Source organism: Garra rufa, chromosome 22, assembly GCF_049309525.1.
Source record: "Garra rufa chromosome 22, GarRuf1.0, whole genome shotgun sequence".
Classification (NCBI taxonomy): Eukaryota; Metazoa; Chordata; class Actinopteri; order Cypriniformes; family Cyprinidae; genus Garra; species Garra rufa.
The window spans coordinates 5,587,925-5,609,558 of NC_133382.1; the positions used below are offsets into that span (position 1 = coordinate 5,587,925).

Here is a 21,634-nt window from a genome sequence, read left to right on the forward strand (position 1 = left end):
TACTTTGTAAACAAAAAAAGTTGATCATACTGATTTTAAAGTTTAGGGTTCATTAGTTTGAATATACATTGAACCAAAAACTCATAATGTCTTAGTTGATAATTCAGAAAACTTTATTTTTGACAACACATCCTATGTTTCGTTAGTGTCAGTAATGCCTTGGTAGCAACCACATTACATTACAAAATTTGAACTCATACTGAAACACTACTAAAATTAAAAAAAATAATAATAATAATAATACAATTTTGTTTATTTCCCTCAAATATGAGGATTATGTGTTTCCTTTTCCCATTTCGGTAGTGACAATTCAGGATAACAGCCAAAAAAACAAAGACTGAAACGCCACCAAATGTTTTGGCACATGGTTAGTTAGCACAGCTCTAAACAGTGGTATACATATAAAAAACTAAATGTTATGGAATAACTCCCAAAAAAGTGTGCTTAATTGCAGAAAAAAATGTCAAGTCTTGGCCAATAGACTAAAACATAGACTGTTTTGGTAGGTACAGGAAAAATGCAGGACACATTTTTTTTACATAAAGCTTCATAAATGACAAAGAAAATAATTTTATTTTATTTTATTTTATACTAAAAACTTTATTTTTTACAAAAAACTTGACTTTTTTAATAATTAAAAAGATACTTTTAAAAACAATGGAAAAAAATACAAAAATTGAAAAGGGAAAGTACCCAGTAAATGATTTAATACATATTCAATAAATTATTTTTATATATATTAAGCATCCTGATATTTTAAATATTATTGCAGGTTTCAATAGATAGTGGAAGGATCTTAATAAGCTATCTAAGATTTGAATACTTTAATGCTTTTTTAAATGTGTTTTTTGGTTGTGGAACAGCAGTTTGCACAAATTCTGTAGAATAGCCCATATGTTCATTAAACAACAAACACTAGAAGATCAACTCAACACATGACAATTCATTTGCCAATAGAGCAAGGCTACATTCATGACTTTATTACTTGGAAATAATCGGATCATTTGTTATTTAGGATTTCTTTTGTAAACAGATCATTTAAAACAAATACATACACTCAATCAACCCGTATGTTTCTCCCTTAGGGCGAGCTCGCGATGACCAATGACATGGAGAGCCTACAGAACGCCATCTACCTGGACCAGGTGCCCGAGTCCTGGACCAAACGCGCCTATCCGTCCATGTCCGGTCTTGCCATCTGGTTCATGGACCTCCTGAACCGCATCAAGGAGCTGGAGATTTGGACATCCGACTTCTCCTTGCCATCAGTGGTTTGGCTGGCTGGCTTCTTTAACCCGCAGTCATTCCTGACGGCCATAATGCAGTCCATGGCACGCCGCAATGAGTGGCCACTGGACAAGATGGGCCTGCAGTGTGACGTGACCAAGAAGAACCGCGAGGACTTCAGCTCTCCGCCGCGAGAGGGAGCCTACATCCACGGGCTGTACATGGAGGGCGCACGATGGGACACGCAGGTCAGACTCACTGTTATTGTTCTCTTGTTTGGTTTTGAGAAGAACTAATAATATTTTAGAGAATTTGAGAATGTGATAATTGGAAACCTGTCTGGAATGAGAGCAAGTGTTAACGCCACATTACAGTCAGTGAGGACGTCTGTACTGCGAGTGCTCATAATGTGTCACACTTTACTCGAGTCCATTTCATCTAGCAGCAAATGTTTGTGAAAATAGCAAAAGCTTGAAAAGCTTAACATTCAGAACAATTGAACCCTAATCAGACTGAAATTGACCCAACAAGTTACAACCTTTTTCTCTTTCCTCATGCTTCACAAATTAATTACTGTAAATTTGTTTTGTAGAGTCGATGGTCGGTAGGGTGACCCCTATATATTTTAGTTTTCCAAAAAGACGACAGTGGGGGCCAGATGCAGACGGGAGTGTTCGGGTTGGGTTTGAGGGGGGTAGCTCCCAAAGTAGTGCAGTGACCATATCCCAAATATCAAAACTCAAAATATGCCATTTCCATACCTAAAATACAGCGAGCATTCATTCGGAAGAGATTTGAATACTCTGCATATTGATAGCAGCTCCCTGATGCGCAAAAAATATATGCAATATTACAATGTATGTGGGAGCAGGTGGTAAAGGTCAGAAATTCAGCGGCAGCTGCATTAGAGAAACAGCCCCGCGCGGAATCCTGGACAATTTGGGCGATTTAGAAATCCCGACCAGGCACATTGTTTTATGCCTAAAAAAGAGGACATGTCCAGGAAAACATATGGTTACCCTAATAGTGAGATAAGATGTGTCAGTATGTTTGGTGTCAATGCAGGCTGTGAACAGACCCATAATATACATTAATACCTATAATACCTACATTAAAAAAAAAAAAAAAAATATATATATATATATATATATATATATATATACACAAACACACACACTACTGCTCAAAAGTTAGGGATTGGTAAGAATTGTAATGCTTTTTAAAGAAGTCTCTTATGTTCATCAAGGCTGCATTTATTTGATCAAAAATACAGAAAAAAAAATGTAATGTTGCAAAATCTTATTACAATATAAAATCATGTTTATATATATATATATATATATATATATATATATATATATATATATATATATATATATACACTTTAAAATATAATGTATTTTTGTGACGCAAAGCTGAATTGTCATCAGATGTCATCAGAGTCTTAAGTGTCACATGATCCTTCAGAAATCATTCCAAAAATGCTGATTTATTGCTGCCAAATACTTTCTTTCAGGATTCTTTGATGAATAACAAGTTAAAAAGAACAACATTTATTTAAAATATTTTGTTTTCTAACAATGTAAATCTATGCTTTCACCTTTTATTAATTTAACACATCCTTGGTAAATAAAAGTATTAATTTCTTTAAAAAAGAAAGTATAAAAATTTACTGACCCCAAACTTTTGAACAATAGTATTGTTAGAAAACCTTTTTATTTATTTTTTTATTTTTTTTTTATAAATGCTGTTCTTTTTAACCTTTTATTGATCAAAAAATCCTGATAATAAATCATCACATTAGATTGATCTCTGTAGGATCATGTGACATTGGAGTAATAATTAGACTGGAGTAATAATTCTGAAAATTCAACTTTAATTACATGTTGACTTATTAAATTGTAATGTATATTAATATAGAAAAGCATTGTTTTTTGATCAAATGAACACAGCCTTGATGAACATAAGAAACTTCTTTAAAAAAAAACATAAAAAATTTTACAGATCCCAAACTTTTGAGCAGTATTGTGTATATATATTAAATCAAAGCAGATTAAATAGATTTTATGTATTTTGGTGAATGTTTAAAACCATATAATTTGGCATGTAAAGATAATCCATTAAATACTGTCAAATCTGAATCAGTTTAACTAACATGATATTAAACTTTGACTTCAAATATAGGAAATACTAGGAAATGGATAAAATATTACAAATATTATTACAAAAAAAGGGCTACTTTTTAAAAATACATTCAAGTATTCTAAATATTATAGATGTTCCTGATTCATGGAAATGTGTATAATGTGGAAAAATAGACTTTGTGTTGGGACTATACATAAATAAATAGGTCTTATTTATTTATTTAATTTTATGACAGCTATCCTGACCATATTTATGTGTCAATTTTTCTGTTGCTATGTGTTCTAGAAGCTTTCAATGGAAGCCTGTTTTAACCACTTAACCACAAAAAAACGGTAATTGTGACTTTTTATCTCACAATTCTGACTTTTTTACTTGCAATCGTGAGTTTACATCTTGCAACTGAACTTTCTTCTCTGAATTGTGAGATATAAACTCGCAGTTGTGATTTTTTTTTTTTTTCAGAATTGGGGGATATAAACTCGCAAATGCAAGAAAAAACACAATTGCAAGACTTTTTTTCTCAGAACTGTCAGAATTACGGGATATAAACTTGCAAATGTGAGAAAAAACACAAAATTGTGAGATTTAAACAGTTCTGAGGAAAAATTGCACAATTCTGACTTTTTTCTTGAAATTGCAAAAATAAATCATGAGTTATAATGTCCATTTCTGAGCGGGGAAAATGTTGATATTTTCTCAGAATTGTGAGTTTATATTTCGCAATTCTGACTTTTTCTCAGAACTGTGAGATATAAAAACACAATTGCGAGTCGTGAAGTCAAAATTACGGGATATAAACTTGCAAATGTAAGAAAAACACAAAATTGTGAGATTTAAACAGTTCTGAGAAAAAATTGCCAATTCTGACTTTTTTTTCTTCAAATTGCAAAATGTATAATGAGTTATAATGTCCATTTCTGAGCGGGGAAAATGCTGATATTTTCTCAGAATTGTGAGTTTATATCTCGTAATTCTGACTTTGTAACTCGCAATTGCAAGTTTATATCTAATAATTCTTAAAACAAAGTCAGAATTGTAAGATAACCACTCTCAGTACTGACTTTTTCTCAGAATTGTGAGATATAAACTCGCAATTGTGAGTCATGAAGTCAGAATTACAGGATGTAAACTTGCAAATGTAAGAAAAAATACTAAATTGTGAGATTTAAACAATTCTGAGAAAAAATTGACAATTCTGAACTGCAAAATATATCATGAGTTATAATGTCCATTTCTGAGCGGGGAAAATGCTGATATTTTCTCAAAATTGGGAGTTTATATCTCGCAATTCTGACTTTGTAACTCGCAATTGCAAGTTTATATCTAATAATTCTTAAAACAAAGTCAGAATTGTAAGATAACCACTCTCAGTACTGACTTTTTCTCAGAATTGTGAGATATAAACTCGCAATTGTGAGTCATGAAGTCAGAATTACAGGATGTAAACTTGCAAATGTAAGAAAAAATACTAAATTGTGAGATTTAAACAATTCTGAGAAAAAATTGACAATTCTGAACTGCAAAATATATCATGAGTTATAATGTCCATTTCTGAGCGGGGAAAATGCTGATATTTTCTCAAAATTGGGAGTTTATATCTCGCAATTCTGACTTTTTAACTCGCAATTGCAAGTTTATATCTTTTAATTCTTAAAACAAAGTCAGAATTGTAAGATAAAAAGTCTGTTACCTTTTTTTGTATTCAGTGGCGGAAACAGGCTTCCACAGCTTTTCAATCAGGCACATTAGCTTTATGTCATTTTTATTTTCCTGGAGGTCAGGTGAAGTAAGCAGTGACAGATAGAGCACAGCTGAAGCATTCATGAATATTTCACTGCATCTGTAAGATTTACTGCCTTAAATTCACATTGACTACATTGTCATGAAAAATTAAACAGGAGTTTTAAACACTGACCAGCGTTTCTGATGAATGAGGCCGTAATATCTACTCATTTAAATCCAAATGAAAACGAACATTAGGCTGATTTTATTCCCATCCGCGGCCTTTGAAGAACCCTAGAGGAGCATTGACGTACTGTAGAGCATCACCTGAGCTTCTCCAGCTGGGACTTTAATGACACCAGCTGGATATTAACCAGCATTGTTTGCTTAATTTACCAATTGATTTGGTGAAATGAGTTGATTCTGAAAGCTGTCACTTTAACATTGGCTCACACAGGTCTGCTGAAACACACACACACACACACACACACACACAGACCCACAACAAAGAGTCTGTTTGCACCATTAGCGCTCTAATGAATGGAAATGCATGCGGCTTTCTGGGAATGTCTCTAAAAACCAGTTTTAATTACGCACAGGAAGATTTTAATCACTGTGCCGCTCGAATGTTTTCCGCCTTACGTCTTCGATGAACTTAAACTTAGATTCACGATGCCTTTTGCCCTTTGGGAAAAGCTTTTCCAGCTTATCCGAGTGTGAAAGCATATAAGCAGAGATGGAGAATCTGGCCTCATTTATATGAATGAGATTTAACACCTATTGAGAGGACATCAAACACACAGGCATATACATGATGGCCTATATACATAACATTATTCTTATCGTATAGTTATCCTATGGCTTATTTCTCTTAGCTGATGAATTAGTGTAATCTGCTTAGAGAGTTTTAAAAAGACGTGACCGTAAGTTTTCAGGCCTAACATGAGCCCCTTTTATCTAGAAGCGCTCCTCTAAACGTGTGCTAGATGTGCAAGGACGCTTTAGTGTTTTACTGACTTTATGTATTCAAAGAGTTGTAAAACTATCAGTATTTAAAGGCACAATAAAATTTAATTGCAGCCGTGAGACAATTAGAGTGAAATCATAAACAGCGTCCTCTATGGAGCACTGCAATGTCAACATTATTTGCATTTGTCCCTTTAATACTTGCAATCTTTGGTCTGTCGTTTTTTTGGAGCAGAAGAGGATTAATGAATTAATGAACTCTCGATAGAAACATCCCGCATCTGAACTCTGGCAAATGTTCTTGTTCAGAGAGATGGCGGCGTTATTGCAGGAGTCTTACAGGTCCCAAATTGTCAAAATCGATTTTTCATGATAACTGAGGTCTAGGGGCTGTGTAACTACCATATGAGTTTCAAAGCAGTCAATCCACAGTAAACTGCACACAGCCTGCATAAAGTAGCTGTTCCTTTTCAGGAGCCGCTGTGACTTCCGTAAAAATGTGACGTCCGATCTACTCAGTCACCTTCAGTCACCACCCCCAGCACCAACCACTGTCACACCCTCCTTTTGTCAAACCCCAACAACATCGGGTCCATTCCGTTGCTAAGCAACAACAACACAAAAACAAGTCGAGAAAACCCTGTTCAGTCTATAGATGTCGAAACTACATCATTGCACAGGCTTCCGAACAACTTTAATATAAGAGACTACTGGCACATCAGCTTCAGCCTCTTTCACACAGCCATTCTGGAAAATACACGGATAATGTGTCCCATGATTTGTTCCGGAATTGTTTAATTTGGTTCATTCACCATTGTTTTCCGGAATCTGTGCATGCTTTACACACAACCCATAAAGACATGTGACATTTTAATGTGAGATGTAATCCGACACGTACATTTCACTAAACTGAAACTAACCTGATGAAGGAGCGCTTCAGCGCTGATAGTGAGGAGCTCCCTGATCGCTGCTTCATTCCACTTTGCACGTATTTTCCATCGTGAAGAGTCGCAGGGTAACGTGCATCATCACTACAACACTGCCTTTATGGTTCTGGCTTTTATTCACACAGCGCTCGTTCCCGTAATTTTCCGGAATCAGCACGCATTGTGAAAGGGGCTTTACTAAAGCAACAGTTATGTAGCTTACTGCATTCGGTGTTTGAAAAAGAAAAAAAAACATTAATGATCATTCTGAAATACCCTGTTGAGTATCAGCAGGCTAGGCCCTCTCTATGGCTCTGGGCTAGATACAGCATACATGACCGTAGTTACTTGTGGTTGGCCTGGCTGTGCGTCACTCAGAAAACAACAGGCCAATCAGAAGAGAGGCTCATGAATATTAATTAGATGGGCCAAAATCGACCTGACAGAGCTCCTAAAAAAGGAGCTGTAAAAATATATTGAGATGGATTTTGGCACTTATACTGCAAATATATATTCTTAAGGACATCAACAACTAAAATAAACCTCCAGAAATGTGGACAATATGAGAACTTTAAGTCTTTAGTGAAGGACGATTCAAACTTTTAAGATAGTTCTGTAATACTGTCACCACCAACAGAAACTTAGTTCAATTTAATTAGCAAACATGGAGCCTCTTCATAATAACTTTCATTAGTCTTTAATAAACATTATGAAACACATTCCAACTTTAAAATCTCAGATTTGATGAGCCACATTCACTTTTTCTTACTTAGCCAGAATATCTAAAAATTCTTAAATCAGGAAGGATTTTCTAGACAAGTAAAAATTATTGTCTTGTTTACACTAAAAACAAGTCAAAATTAAGTGATTTTTGCTTACAACAAGCAAAATAATCTGTCAATGGAGTAAGTAAAATTAAGACAAAAATAAGATTAATTTTGTTTACAGCATTAACAGATTATTTAGCTTGTTTCAAGCAAAAACTCACTTAATTTTGACTTATTTTTTCCGAATACAAGACAATTTTTGCTTGTCTAGAAGATCTGTATTGATTTAAGAAGTTTAACATATTTTGGCTGGAAATCAAAAAAAAAAAAAGTAAGAAAAGCATTTTTTGCTGTGTTCCAAGTATGATTTCACCAATTTCTGTATGAATTATTTTACAAATTCTGATTATTTTTGTCAAGAAATGTATGTAGGCGTATTGTTATTATCAATAAATAAACCTATTGGTGCATTTGATCATCAAACACATTTGATCATGTTTTGATAAAAATGTTACAAATGTTTAATCAAACAGCTTTCCCTGTGTTCAAGAAGTAGTTTAATGCTGATATTGAAAATATCTGTACTTAATATAAATACATATATACACGATCAGTCAAAAAAAATTGAACAGTAGGTCTCTTTTCCTCACCAAGTCTGCGTTTATTAGATCCAAAGTACAGCAACAATAGTAAAACTGCAAAATATTTGTATTATTTAAAATAACTGTTTTCTATATGAATATATTATAAAATGTCATTTATTTCTGTGATTTCAAAGCTGAGTTTTTAGCATCATTACTCCAGTCCATCTAGTGTCACACGATCCTTCAGAAATCATTTTAATATTCTGATTTGCTGCACAGAAACATTCATTATTATTTTTATGCTGAAAACAGAAAATAGATTTTTTTTCAGGTTTTGAAAATAGATTTTTTTTTTCAGGTTTCTTTGATGAATAGAAAGTTCAGAAGAACAGCATTTATTTAAAATATAAATCTTTTTAACATTATAAATGTCTTTATCATCACTTTTGATCAAATTAAAGCATCCTTGCTGAATAAAAGTATTATTTTTTGTAATTCCCCCATAATTGTGACTTTTTATCTCACAATTCTGACTTTTTTCTTGCAATCACGAGTTTACATCTTGCAATTCGAACTTTCTTTTCTTGTGAGATAAAAAGTCGCAATTATGGGGGAATTCTGGGGAAAAAAGTCATAATTGTACTTAATATAAATACATATATACACAACCAGTCAAAAAAATTTTGAACAGTAGGATTTATGTTTTTTTTTATAAAGACGTCTCTTCTGCTCAACAAGTCTGAATTAATTTGATTCAAAGGACAGCAACAATAGTAAAATTTTGAAATATTTTTACTATTTAAAACATTACTCCAATCTTTAGTGTCACATGATCCTTCAGACATTATTTTAATTATTATAAATTCTTTTTTTTTCTTTTTTTTAAGAATAGAAGGTTCAAAAGAACAGCATCTATCTGAGATAGAATTTTTTTTAACATTATAAATGCCTTTATCATCACTTTTGATAAAAAAAAATAATACAGACTCCAAGCTTTGTAATGATATAGTATATAAAGAATAAAAGCTTTTTTTATTTATCCAAAGAATTCTGAAAAAAAAATGTAGTCAACTGGTTTAAATATTGGTAATAATACTAATAACAAATGTTTCTTGAACAACAAATCAGCATATTAGTATGATTTCTGAAAGATCATGTGACACTGAAGACTGGAGTAATGATGCTAAAAATGTAGATTTGACCACAAGAATAAATTACATTTGAAAATATATTCACATAGAAAGCAGTTATTTTAAATAGTAAAACTATTTCTCTTATTTTGCTGTATTTTGGATCAAATAAATGCAGATTTGGTGAGCAGAAGAAAATTCTTTTAAAAAATGAAAGAAAAAAACTTTTGACTGCTAATGTAAATATACAAAATGTAACATTGAGGTTTGAAATAATATAATGTATACCATTATTTTATGAACCTCATGAAATGCATTAATGTTTAATTGGCGATTTATCATCCAGAGTGATTATTAAGTGTTACAGTGAAGGTTAATATTACTTTTAATATTAAATGTCTCTTGAATGAATAATGAAAATGTCTAATGCTTGTGTTTTAGGCTGGCATAATGGTGGATGCCCGTCTGAAGGAGCTCACGCCCACAATGCCGGTGATTTTCATCAAAGCCATTCCTGTGGACAAACAAGAGACCCGCAGCCTGTACCAATGTCCCGTCTATAAAACCCGACAGCGCGGACCTACATACGTCTGGACCTTTAATCTGAAAACCAAAGAGAATCCGTCCAAATGGACCCTCGCTGGAGTCGCCCTGCTGCTTCAGATATAAACTACCTGCTCTCATTTCACTTATAGCTTATTATTTGCTCCCAATAACACCAAAATGCACAATTTCATTTTTTTTAGAATATAGTATTTTCATCATATTTTTTCAAATGCAAACGTTTGCACATGCAATTAAATTAAAAGCACTTTGATGAAATGGTTTCATATTTGTTCAGTGCATTTTTCTTTTACAGATTTGTGTGACTCTGCTCTACTTCTGTTCTCTCAAGTTTAAAACAGCTTGCATACAAATCTGAGCTCTATCACATTCAAACATCTCACCCTGAGAAACTGTGGCGTCGGTCTGAAGAAAGTGCAACACCTCAGTGAATCCGCCACCGCCGCAGCAGCAGCGATGAGCCTCCAGGGTCACTTATATCTGTTACTGAGAAAACTTAACAACACGTACAGAGACTGAGCTATAAAGCAATAAATCCATCCAGAATCCAATTACAAAGCACCAGGAAACGGAGCTTCATGTGACACACAGCTTCTGCCGTGCTCTTTATATTCATTTCTCTCGTGTCCCAGCGTAAGAGATCGGAGACAAACGCGTTAAAGAAATAAATATGAAACCGACACGAGATATAAAAGAACCTTCTTCATTTGTTTGCGTTCACATCGGTTAAATATGATTCATGTGCTGCTTGTTTATGCCTTCCAGCACGGTAGTAAAGAGTGCACTTTGTTCTCGGAATTTTACATTTGCATTTTTTGAAGCAAATATCATCGCTTGTAAGGCATCAAAAGACACGCATTGAGTTTAAGGTGAGGTTTCAGGCTTCGGTTCGGCATCAATGAAACGCTGGATCAGAGATGCTTAAATGTGTCACGAGTTAGAGCGACGATGATTTCCTTGAACGCTTGCAGAAAAGAAGTATGTGAGTGCTTGGATTTACCTGGATTTCTCAACAAATTGATCTGATCTTCTCTGACAAAGCAGAAGCTGCTTAACAAGACGTTTCATGTATTGTTTGAGCACACCATGAGAAAGACTGTGAATCCTGAGGCGAATGACTTCAAAACAGTCCAATCAAAGAGATGCTGTTCACAAATGTTAATGTGAATCGTGCCTCAAACAAAAGACATTTACATTTACATTTGGACTGTGCAAAGATGCTTTCATTGAAAGAGCTTGCGGTGCACATTTTAATCATTTTTTTTTCTGTGTTCCCTTCAAAACTAAACCTCACTTAAGCTTAATGTTGACTTGCATAAAGATGGAAAGTGTTACAGAAGCACCTCTGCAGTCCTTGGTATTCATATGAGGTGTGATCGTTTGGACAACATGCTGCTGAAACTCAGTGGACGTTGGCTGATGCAATGGGGAAAAAACTCAAACGCAGGAGTAAATCAATCCTGACCCGTTCACACCAAACATACAGGAATGTTTCTGAGTTTAAACCGGTTTGTAAAGAGAAATGCTGCAAAATCCCTTCTGAGCGTGTGCGGGTCTGATCCAGCATTACATCAGACGTCTGTTGGAGGTTATTGCTGCCAAAGGAGGATCAGGCTGTTATTAAATTAAAGTTATTACGGGTTTACTTCTTTCCCCCAGCCTGAGCTGTTCAACACTGACCTGAAAACAGCATTTTTTGTGTGTTGTGACTTGAGCTCAAGATCGGATCATTAAGGCTAGGAATGTTTTCTGACTTATTGCGAAACCATTAAAGAAGAAAATTTGGTTTTCTCCTCAGATTGCTTTTGTATTGATTGTGGATATCAGCTGAGGAGATCAGACCGAAGGCTGCCATTCTTCAGAGATGCCTGAGTTTTTTTGTCACAGACATTGGCAGCTGTCCATGATTAAATGAACGCTAAATTGGTGAAGGCAATTAATCAAGTCGGTCACGCTGCAGCTGATTATACAGTGTCAGGACTGCTGTCAAATCAATGTTAAAGAGTTCACCAGGGTATGGCAGTTTCTATTATCTTTAACTCTTGCTTTATTATAATAAGAAACTTTTTTGTTTCTTGCTTTTTTTGTCACAAGCAACCAAATTATGACTTGCTTTATGATACTGTAATAGTTAGCAGGGCTTTTAAGACCAACTAGCAGTTATCAAGAAGTAACAAGTCATATTTTTCTGATTTAAATAAGACCTATCTAGGTTTGTATGCAACCGGTTTAATGGGTTCTGAGCGTGACTTGGAGCCCTGAAGGTGTTTTGACATGCCCTGACACTACATAATGACCAGTTTTAAAGAAAATTATAAAAATGGATGACTAACTTGTAAGACTAGTAGCATTTTATGCAAGCAGCCCCTGATCACGTTTTACAGCCTTTTCCATGAGAAAAAAAAACCATACTGTACAGGTTTAGAACATATGACTGGGTTTTAGTGTCATGTGATTAAAGTCCTAATATTTTGAGAATAAAGTCAAAATTACGATAATAAAGTTGAAATATGTTGAGAATAAAATTGAAATTATGAGAATAAAGTTTAAATATTTTGAAAATAAAGTCAAAATTACGAGAATAAAGTCTAAATATTTTGAGAATAAAATCAAAATTGCGAGAATAAAGTTGAAATATTTTGAGAATAAAGTTGAAATTACGAGAATAAAGTTGGAATATTCTGAGAATAAAGTCAAAATTATGAGAATAAAGTCTAAATGTTTTGAGAATAAAGTCAAAATTACGAGAATAAAGTCTAAATGTTTTGAGAATGAAGTCAAAATATTTTGAGAATAAAGGTAAAATTACGAGAAATAAGTCATAGCAATTACGAGATTAAAGTTATAATATTTTGAGAGTATAGGGTATTATAGCTTTTTGCAAATACAAATGGCCCAGATTTGGGAGCACCAGGAAATATTGATTCACATTAATACAGCAATCTGTCCTGCCACACTAAAGAGTGTGAAAAACATATTATTGCAAGACACACTGTTTGTATTTCGCTATAACATTGACAGATTTTGAAAGCTGAGACTTTGTTTTATATCAAAAGTACCAAAAGCACAAAGCTTATTGCTATTATTGTGTGGCTGGTGCACTACAAATAGGCCTAATGAATGCATTTGAAGACGTGAAATATTGTTTCCAAGCACACTGTCCCTGCAATTATAACACATGGTATGATTTCTGCTAATAATATATAAAAATATTATAACAATAATTGCTACGATTTAATTCTTGCAACATTTCGACTTTATTCTTGCCACATTTCGAGTTGAAATATTACAAGAATAAAGTTCGAAATTGTGAGAATAAAGTCAAGACTATGAGGATAATGTCAAAATGTTTTGAGAATAAAGTCGAAATTCCGAGAATAATGTTGACATTTTTTATTTATTTATTTATTTTAGAATGTGGCACTAAAAAGTGAGGGTGACGAAGTTTTCATTTGTGTTTGAACTATCCACCTTTTTCTTGAACGCAAAAGTCTCACCCAACTGGAACGATGCTTTACATTTTTGGTCTCTGGTGTTTTTAGACAAACACTATTTTCTGAGCTGATAATATAATTTTCATACTTTCGACTTAATTCTTAAAATTTCAATTTTTTTCTCAAAATATTTTGACATTATCTTGTCATTTCAACATTATTCTCATAATTTCGACTTTATTCTCAAAACATTTTGACATTATTCTCGTAATCTCGACTTTATTCTTGCAATATTTTAACTTAAAGATTATGACTTTAATCTCGTAATCATAGTTTTTTTTTTTTTTTGTAAAGTGGCACTAAAACGCTGTTGTAAGAACGGCATGAGAGTGATGATTAAAGTTTTCATTTTTGGTTGAACTATCCACCTTTTTCCTGAACGCAAACATCTCGCCCAACTGGAACAATGCTTTACATTTTTGGTTTCTGGTGTTTTTAGTCAAACAAAGGTATTTTCTGAGCTGATAATACAATGCTAACCATATTAAATTGGTGTTTAAAAGCACATGGCACCACAATTTCGTCTCTTTACAGTGTCGCAATGAATTTCTTTTTGAAGTACATCATATTTTAACAAATTGGAAGATAGCGTGAAGCGATTTGAGGTTAGCTGCACTGAAAACAGATGAGCGCACATATCAAATAGAGTGTTTTCATGATGCGTCATCAGTCGGCCATATTGGTGGCACTGAACATAAACAAAGCCACTGAACTGAATGAAACTTGGATATTTCGCTGATTATTGCTGCTGAAAATGATCAATTATTATCATGTTTTGGACTGTACTAATCTGTCGGACCGGGAAAACATTTAGAGTACTATAGACTGCCAAAAGTTTTAACAAATTAAGGTAAAGAGTGCAAAAAAACTGTCTGAGCAACAAAAGGCATTTGTGGTTGAACTGAACTGAACCAGGATTTCCAGAGCAAGAATCTCGACAACATTCATGTTTGTTCTTATCATTTCCTGTCAGGTAGGTGAAATATTAAGCTAATATCTTAATACTGCTCGTGTATATCTTTACCACCTATTCATTTTGGTTTTGTTTACATCTGAATATCGCCAGTATGACCGGAACAGGAGAGCACCCAAACAGAAGTTAGAATCCGCCATGGCGATGCTCATCGTTACTCAGGAAAAAGGTGAATTCCTTTAAAAATCTAATATTTTATTTATATTCTACAGTAGTATGTAATGTGTATTTCTTTTCTAGGAAGAAGGAAGATCAGCGGAAGTGCAGGTCTCTCTGACGGCATCGCTAACATAGAATTATGTAGAGTAAGAGTCTGCATGTAAACGTGAGCATCTCCTGTCGTCCCGCGCCGCTCCTCCCCGCAGTCACGGCCACCATTCACACCTGACAATTCATATTTCACATCACAGAGGGGATGTTTGCGCCGGCGGTTTGTGTCAGGCTACAGCAGAAATCTATCAAAGACTCCTGCACAGAATGTAAAGAAGGAAGCTTTAATCATTTCCATGGGAAATGCTGGTTGCTAGGCTACAGGTCAGTCTTGAGAAATGACTTAGGAGAGAGCCGGCGATGGCGCAGTATATGTAATATTAAAGCAGGCTGTATGCTAATTTGCAGAGAATCGCGGCATTGCTTCACTTTGGCTTTCTGAAATATGGTAATTTGAGACAAGAGCAAACTGTAAACTTAATGGAAGCGCTTGGAGCCACTTCTTTTTCTTTAAAAGCTTTTGAAATGCACCGTTGCCTGTATTATTCACAAGAACTGTGCGGAATATGAAGATTTATGTGGCGTGTTCAACCCTTATGAGAGTCCTTAAGAGAATGATGGAAAGTATTTTCAGTGTATTGTACGGGCACAAAGGCTAAACTGTCAGTTTTCAATACAAAAGTTTTTTTTTTTTTTTTTTTTCTTTCAGAAGCGTGTTCCCATCTAGTGGCGTCTCTCATCTCTGCGCTCGGCCGTTCTGACAGACAGACGGTAAATAATTAACGAATTATGTTCTAAATTCATACAAGGGAGAGCCTGCCTTCTACCTCAACCTGACCGGGATAAAATTTTTAGTACGAAACATTGCGTTTTGGCTGAACAAGACATTGCTCTCAGAAGTGGAGACCTAGAGGGCTTTTCATTATTTTATATGGGACCGATGTTTAAGTCAGCAGCCATTTGCCTCGTGCTTCCTCTTTTACGTCAACCAATCTGCCACGTGGACTCTATTTAAGTGTCATATTTTCATCTAAATGCTGATAGGGAAGACGTGGTGGGGGGAAGAGGTAGGAACTGAGATACGAGGCCGCCTCACTCCTAAAGCTTCTGCAAATAAGGAATGTAAATGCAAAAGGCTTTGTTTGTGTGTGAGAATTGCATTTTCACCCCTGAAGTTCAATGAATTTAAAGGAGGTTTCGGCAGCTCCGGCTGGTACGCGAGCAGCGGGTATTAATTCACATGTCCAAAAAATAAATAAAATAACCCGAAATATCACCTAGTCGCTCAAGCATATTTGGTTGGTTAGTTTTCAGATACATTGGCTTTTTCTGGCTCTGCATGAGAGCTCTACAAGGAGGACGTGGCGATTTGTCGTGCTGCTCTGATTTCTAGGTGTAATGTAATTGCATTTCTGTTCCTCTCAGACTATTTTACACAAGTGTTCCTTAAGTTAATCTGTAGCATGACTTACAAATATACCGAAAACCGTTTAAAAAACGAATAGCTGCTTTCCTGAAACTTTCAGGCAAGGTTGTCTGTAGCAAATCCCTAAAGATAAAGGTTAAAGGTGCCATAGAATGCATTGAAACAATATTTTAAATTGTTCTCTGATATCTACATAGAAGGTATATGGCATAGGAAAGGGCAAAAAATCTCCAGAAACAGTTTTACAGGTCCATTTACAACCCTAGGATTTGTCCCTAGAATGAAATGCTCTGCTATTGCCTTATTTGGAAGGTCCGTGAATATTAATGAGCTCTGCTCTGATTGGCTGTTTCACAGAGCTGCTCATCTCTATAGCTTGCACATGGAGGAAATATATATTTAATTACGGAGCTCTAGCCACTTTTAATATGCAGTTTGTTGAATCTGCCATTTTGAATTGGCTACATTTTACTCTCACTATAGTGATCACATGTGCTCTGTGTAACGTTATAATGCAGCGACACAAGTACTTACCAACAAGTTTAGATGCTTGTCAGTGATACTCAGGATCTGTAAATCATTCACCATCATCAGTGCAGTCATCTCTCTGTTTATGTGGTAAGTGAAATCCTATGTACTGCAATGTAGGCTACTGCTAGCATTAAGCTAACCGTGTCCCCTCAGTGACTCGTCTTATTTTACTGATGTACTGAGGTTACTGATGATTGGGCGATGCAAATGTTGGGGGTGTAACTATTAACGATCGCGACTATTGCGTAATAGTCGGTGTTATGTTGGAATTGACCTATTTTCAGTGGTCTTTTGCAAACACTAGATTTATATAAGAAGGAGGAAATGGTGGTGTTTGAGACTCATGGTATGTCATGTCCATGTACTGAACTGTTATTATTTAACTATGCCAAGGTAAATACAGTTTTCCATTCTATGGCACCTTTAACTGCCCTGTTCATTTGTCTCATGACGTTCCATACCCATGAGATTTTAGCTGTTTTGAATATTGCTGTGCCCTCTGCAGCTCACATTTGCTGGCCATGTACATTTTTTTTAACAAGGACATTTTGTTCACAAAGTGGACATTGGCTACTTCTTTCATGAGCTATAATGAGCATGTCCCTTAAATCATAGAGCGCGCAAGAGTCAATTATCGATTTCGATTAGATTTTTAAGGTGCTTTTGTCATTTTCTCCTCATTCACTTGAAATGCAACCATATTATTCTAAAACAATTCTTCTTTTTTGCTCCACAGATGAAAGTTATACAGGCTTTATCCAATAGAAGTTATGCGCCACAAACGTCTGTGTTTTATAAAACAAGTCGCGTCACTTAGGGTTCGGGGGACTCATTTATAAAACGTGCATATGCACAGATTTGATCTTAGAGTGTGTGAACGCTAAAATCCATGCTAATGTTACAATTTAGAAAAAAAGTGACATGAAAAGTGCTGAGCACCATGTCAGGATCTAGGCAGATGTGCACACTTTTACTTGTGAATTTTAAGTAATTACTGCAGCTCACCATTTTTATGCAATGATTTGGATGTTGACTGGTGATCGATTTATATGTTAGTGATATTTACCCAAGATGCTTTCCCTTTAGATCATAATCGATGCCCATCACATATGCAGAGTGATATTTAAACGTTTTTGTTTTTTCTTCTTCTTGCTGAAATTCTGATATTAAAATTGAACAAATTGGCAACAGTAAAAACAACTAGCTAGGTTAGCTGATTATCATAAAATAATAAGTTTAGCATGTGACATTTGACATATAACCAGTGCTCTGTAGATTACTTAAATTGTAGTCCGTTACTGATTGCAAATTACATGACCAAATTTTTTGTTAGTAACGTAATCTATTACATTTCACATTTTTGGTAATATAATCAGACAGCTTTTTAAATAATTTTAGATTACATTTGACCTAATTTATCACATTGATTTAAACAAGATAATCTCATATACTGATATACAATACAAACAGTATTCCATTCATTGTTATAAACATTGTCATGAAGGACTTGCGGGGTGTTCATGAGTTTAATAAAAAGTCATTAAATCGTAAAAATGTTGAATTAAAATGAATTATTTTAAAATAACAATGATCAAAATAAAACACCTGCCAAGAAAACTATTACAATTTAAATCATTTTTGTAAATCAAGTGTTTAAATGCTGTGGCTTTTTTTTTTTTTTTTTTACAGTATTTACTGTAAAGACACCTGATTTGTGACTGGTATTTGTGTGAATGTCTACAAAGTTAAAGACTTTCTGAATGTACATTATTGGCAAGCAATTTTAGGAAGAAACATTTAAAAGATGAAAAAGAAGAATTAGGAATAATCAAAAAATGATGCATTATTTATTGCTATTGTGCAAATAATATCTAATCAATGAAAAGTAACTGTAGTCTGATTCAGAGTATTCTGAAATGTAATATAATCTAATCACGAGTACTTAGTTTTGAAATCTGATTACATGATCCAGATTACTTGTAATCAGTTACTAACCAGCACTGCTTATCCACTTTATTTTTCCCATAAGAGTGAAACTTAATGTGTCTAGCTTCCGGTCTCATCCGTGTCCAGCTATTTTTAGCTATACAAAACAGCTTGTTTTGTGGCTTGATATTGCAAACTGGTTTGTGTTACCATATTATTTGAATGTATTATCTTAATTATAAATGCACTAGTTTGTAGTGCAAACAGTTTTACAGTTTACTGCACTTAGTTATACTTCTCGTTATTTTCCTATGGTGGCTTATGAACCAAAATTCTCACACATTACCAGAAAACAGCTTACTTCCACATTGAAAAACAAGGTGGATCACTGTATTTTGGGGTGAACTAACTCTTTAAATAGGCACATCTTTTTCAAATGGACTCTTTCTTTTTTTTCTTAGTTCTTGGTTTTTGTTATTCTCTGAATTTAACTGTTTTCGATATCATGGACCATTAGACTGGAGCACTTTCACATATTTCAATGTTTTTTTTTTTTTTTTTTTTTTTTTTTGAGGCACATGAACCCTTTTCACATTCATTTTCATGTTTAGAAAAATAAGGACGGTTTATTTGAAGCTACTACAACAAGCATAATATACTCATTTGTCTTGTGAGTCACTGCAACACAGTCTACAGCCAGATATCAACAGTTGTCATTTTTTTCAACAACATTCGCCCGATTCCCATTCTACAAACACATTTGAAAGGACACACATACAGTATCATATTACTTTAAATGGTCCAACACTGGGTTAGTGGGTTGTCTATAGTTCTGAAGTCTTGAATCTCTAAAAATCAAACTACAATAATACAACTGCCAACCAGAACAGACTTGTCCATTTACTGTGGCTAAAAGAGCTTATTTACAATCATCTTCGCAAAATAATGAATGGCCATTAACTGAAGAACAAACTGATATGTGCTAGCCATCACCAACCGAACGAATGAATAGAACAGAACAAAATGCAACTTTTACTTGATTGTGCTTTTTAACCCACAAAACCACTTCTTTGTTGAAATGGAGCGTTTTCGTAGAGGCACCAAAAGAAGTGCGTGAACATCGTAAGAACTTCTAAAGCTATAGACTAGGACCGGAAGTACAAACAGTATTTGTATTTATATATATATTTAGGTATGTATATATAAATTTATACAGTTCTGTTCCATGTCCATACCTTTTATTGTACGTTCTTTCTTCTGACGCTCTCTGCGAGTCCCCATGCAAAGCCCTTACGAACGCAAAATCTGTCAAAGTGAGTCCTTCCTTATTAGTGATCAACAAACACATGATAAATGAATGGATATGCACACAGAATTGTCTCCGTATTGACTCTAGAGTAGCTGGTGCTGGGTCAGTCACTGAAGAACTGCTGGAAAGGACCGGATCCGAGTCTAGACTGGCTCTTGTACGCTTCTGTTCTTGCTTGGGCTTGTGGCTCAACCGTCCGTGAGTTCACGAGCGGTTAAACAGTCACTTCGGTCTTGCTCCCTGTGCGGTAGTGATGGTGATGTTGCTGCTGCTGCTGCTGCTGCTGCGGGACGTAGTGCAGCTGCTCCACCGTTTGTGTGCGGCGCGAGGCGAAGGCCTGCCTTTTGGAGGCCGTCTGGTTCATGGTCGCAGTGTTCTGCGGGGGCATGTTGTTTGAGGCACTGGGATGGGAGTGCATTTTTGTCATCTTATAGCGGTCCAGGATGGGTGTGGTTGGCATGAACACGTCCGTGTGGGATATGGCTCTGGACATGGACTTGTCGCTGTGGAACCCGGAGCGCTTGATCGACATCATCTTGTCGGGAGAGATCAGCGGATCCTGGGAGTGAAGGCGGTCCTGCGAGTAGAGGCGGTCTTGGGAGTAGAGGCGGTCCTGGGAGTGCAGGCGTTCCTGAGAGTGAAGGCGTTCCTGCGACATCAAGCGGTCCTGCGTGTGGATGCGGTCCTGGGAGTAGTGGCGGTCCTGCGCGTGCAGGCGGTCTTGCGAGACGAGCCGCTCGTGGGAGCGCAGGCGCTCTGCCGACAGGAGCTGCTCGTCGGAGAGGATGCGTCCGCCGTACGGAGAGATGCCGTAGGGGGACACCGGGAAGTCGTTTGCGTGGCTGCGCTCGGGGGACAGTACCCGATCCTGGGACATGGCCCTCTGAACTCTGCGGGGACGCTGGCGGGGCGCTTGCTGCTGTTGCTGCTGCTGTTGCTGGGCCTGCTGCTGCTGGCTGCTCTGGGACTCCTGGTTCATCTTGATCATGTGCAAGGGAAGAGTTCCTCGTGCCGCTAGGTCTGGAAGATGCCTCTTCCTGGTGTAGTAGTCGTCAACGTCCTTATCCGCTGTATAAAAGCACAAGCAGTGTAAGTTTCAAGTCAAATGTGAAATCAAAATTTGTTGCTGGTAACCATCTGGGTCTGTCCATACATGTGCAGACTTTATTAATGAATCATCAGTTGGTTAAACCAAGTCCCATTTAAGTTTTTTGTTACACTTTATATGTCAACTAGCAGTCATTAGAGCAGGGGTGCTCAACCCTTTTCCTGGAGATCTACCTTCCTGCAGAGTTCAGCTCCAACCCTGATCAAACACACCTGACGCAACTAATTAGGATTTGAAGGAGCACTTGATAATTACAGACAGGTGTGTTTGATCAGGGTTGGAACTAAACTCTGCAGGAAGGTAGATCTCCAGGAACAGGGTTGGGCACCCCTGCATTAGCGTATTAGTAGACTGTCTGCTTAATAACACTTTATTTTGATGGACATTCTACTCACTAGAAGGAACTTTGCAAGTACACGTCAACCCTAACCCTAACCTACCAGTGGACCAATACTCTAATGAGTTAGTTGATGTAATTGCGAAGCTATGTATAGTTAGTAGGATGTCTGAAGTGGACTATTAAAACATAGTGTAACCCTTTTTTTTGCTTGGACCTGCACCAGGTATCGGAAGTAAAGTGGTTGCATACTTCATTTAGGCTACAGCGCATTGTGACAGATGTGACT

The 21,634-nt window shown here is 35.8% G+C and overlaps 2 protein-coding genes across 5 annotated transcripts in view; one reads left to right on the plus strand and one right to left on the minus strand.

Annotated features, from left to right (window-relative positions):
• Positions 1-10,256, plus strand: part of dnah9 (dynein, axonemal, heavy chain 9) — a 129,381-nt gene extending 119,125 nt beyond the window's left edge. Inside the window, exons 68-69 of the mRNA XM_073828970.1 lie at positions 1,086-1,475; positions 9,909-10,256. Of these exons, the coding sequence (XP_073685071.1) occupies positions 1,086-1,475; positions 9,909-10,136 (618 nt within the window). The 3' untranslated portion in view covers positions 10,137-10,256. The remainder of the gene's footprint in view (positions 1-1,085; positions 1,476-9,908) is intronic.
• An 8,933-nt stretch (positions 10,257-19,189) lies between these two features.
• shisa6 (shisa family member 6) overlaps positions 19,190-21,634 on the minus strand; it is a 75,575-nt gene continuing 73,130 nt past the window's right edge. For all 4 annotated transcript variants that reach the window (XM_073828581.1, XM_073828580.1, XM_073828579.1 and 1 more), the window contains one exon: positions 19,190-20,968. In XM_073828581.1, coding sequence (XP_073684682.1) covers positions 20,115-20,968 — 854 coding nt within the window. In that variant the 3' untranslated portion in view covers positions 19,190-20,114. The remainder of the gene's footprint in view (positions 20,969-21,634) is intronic.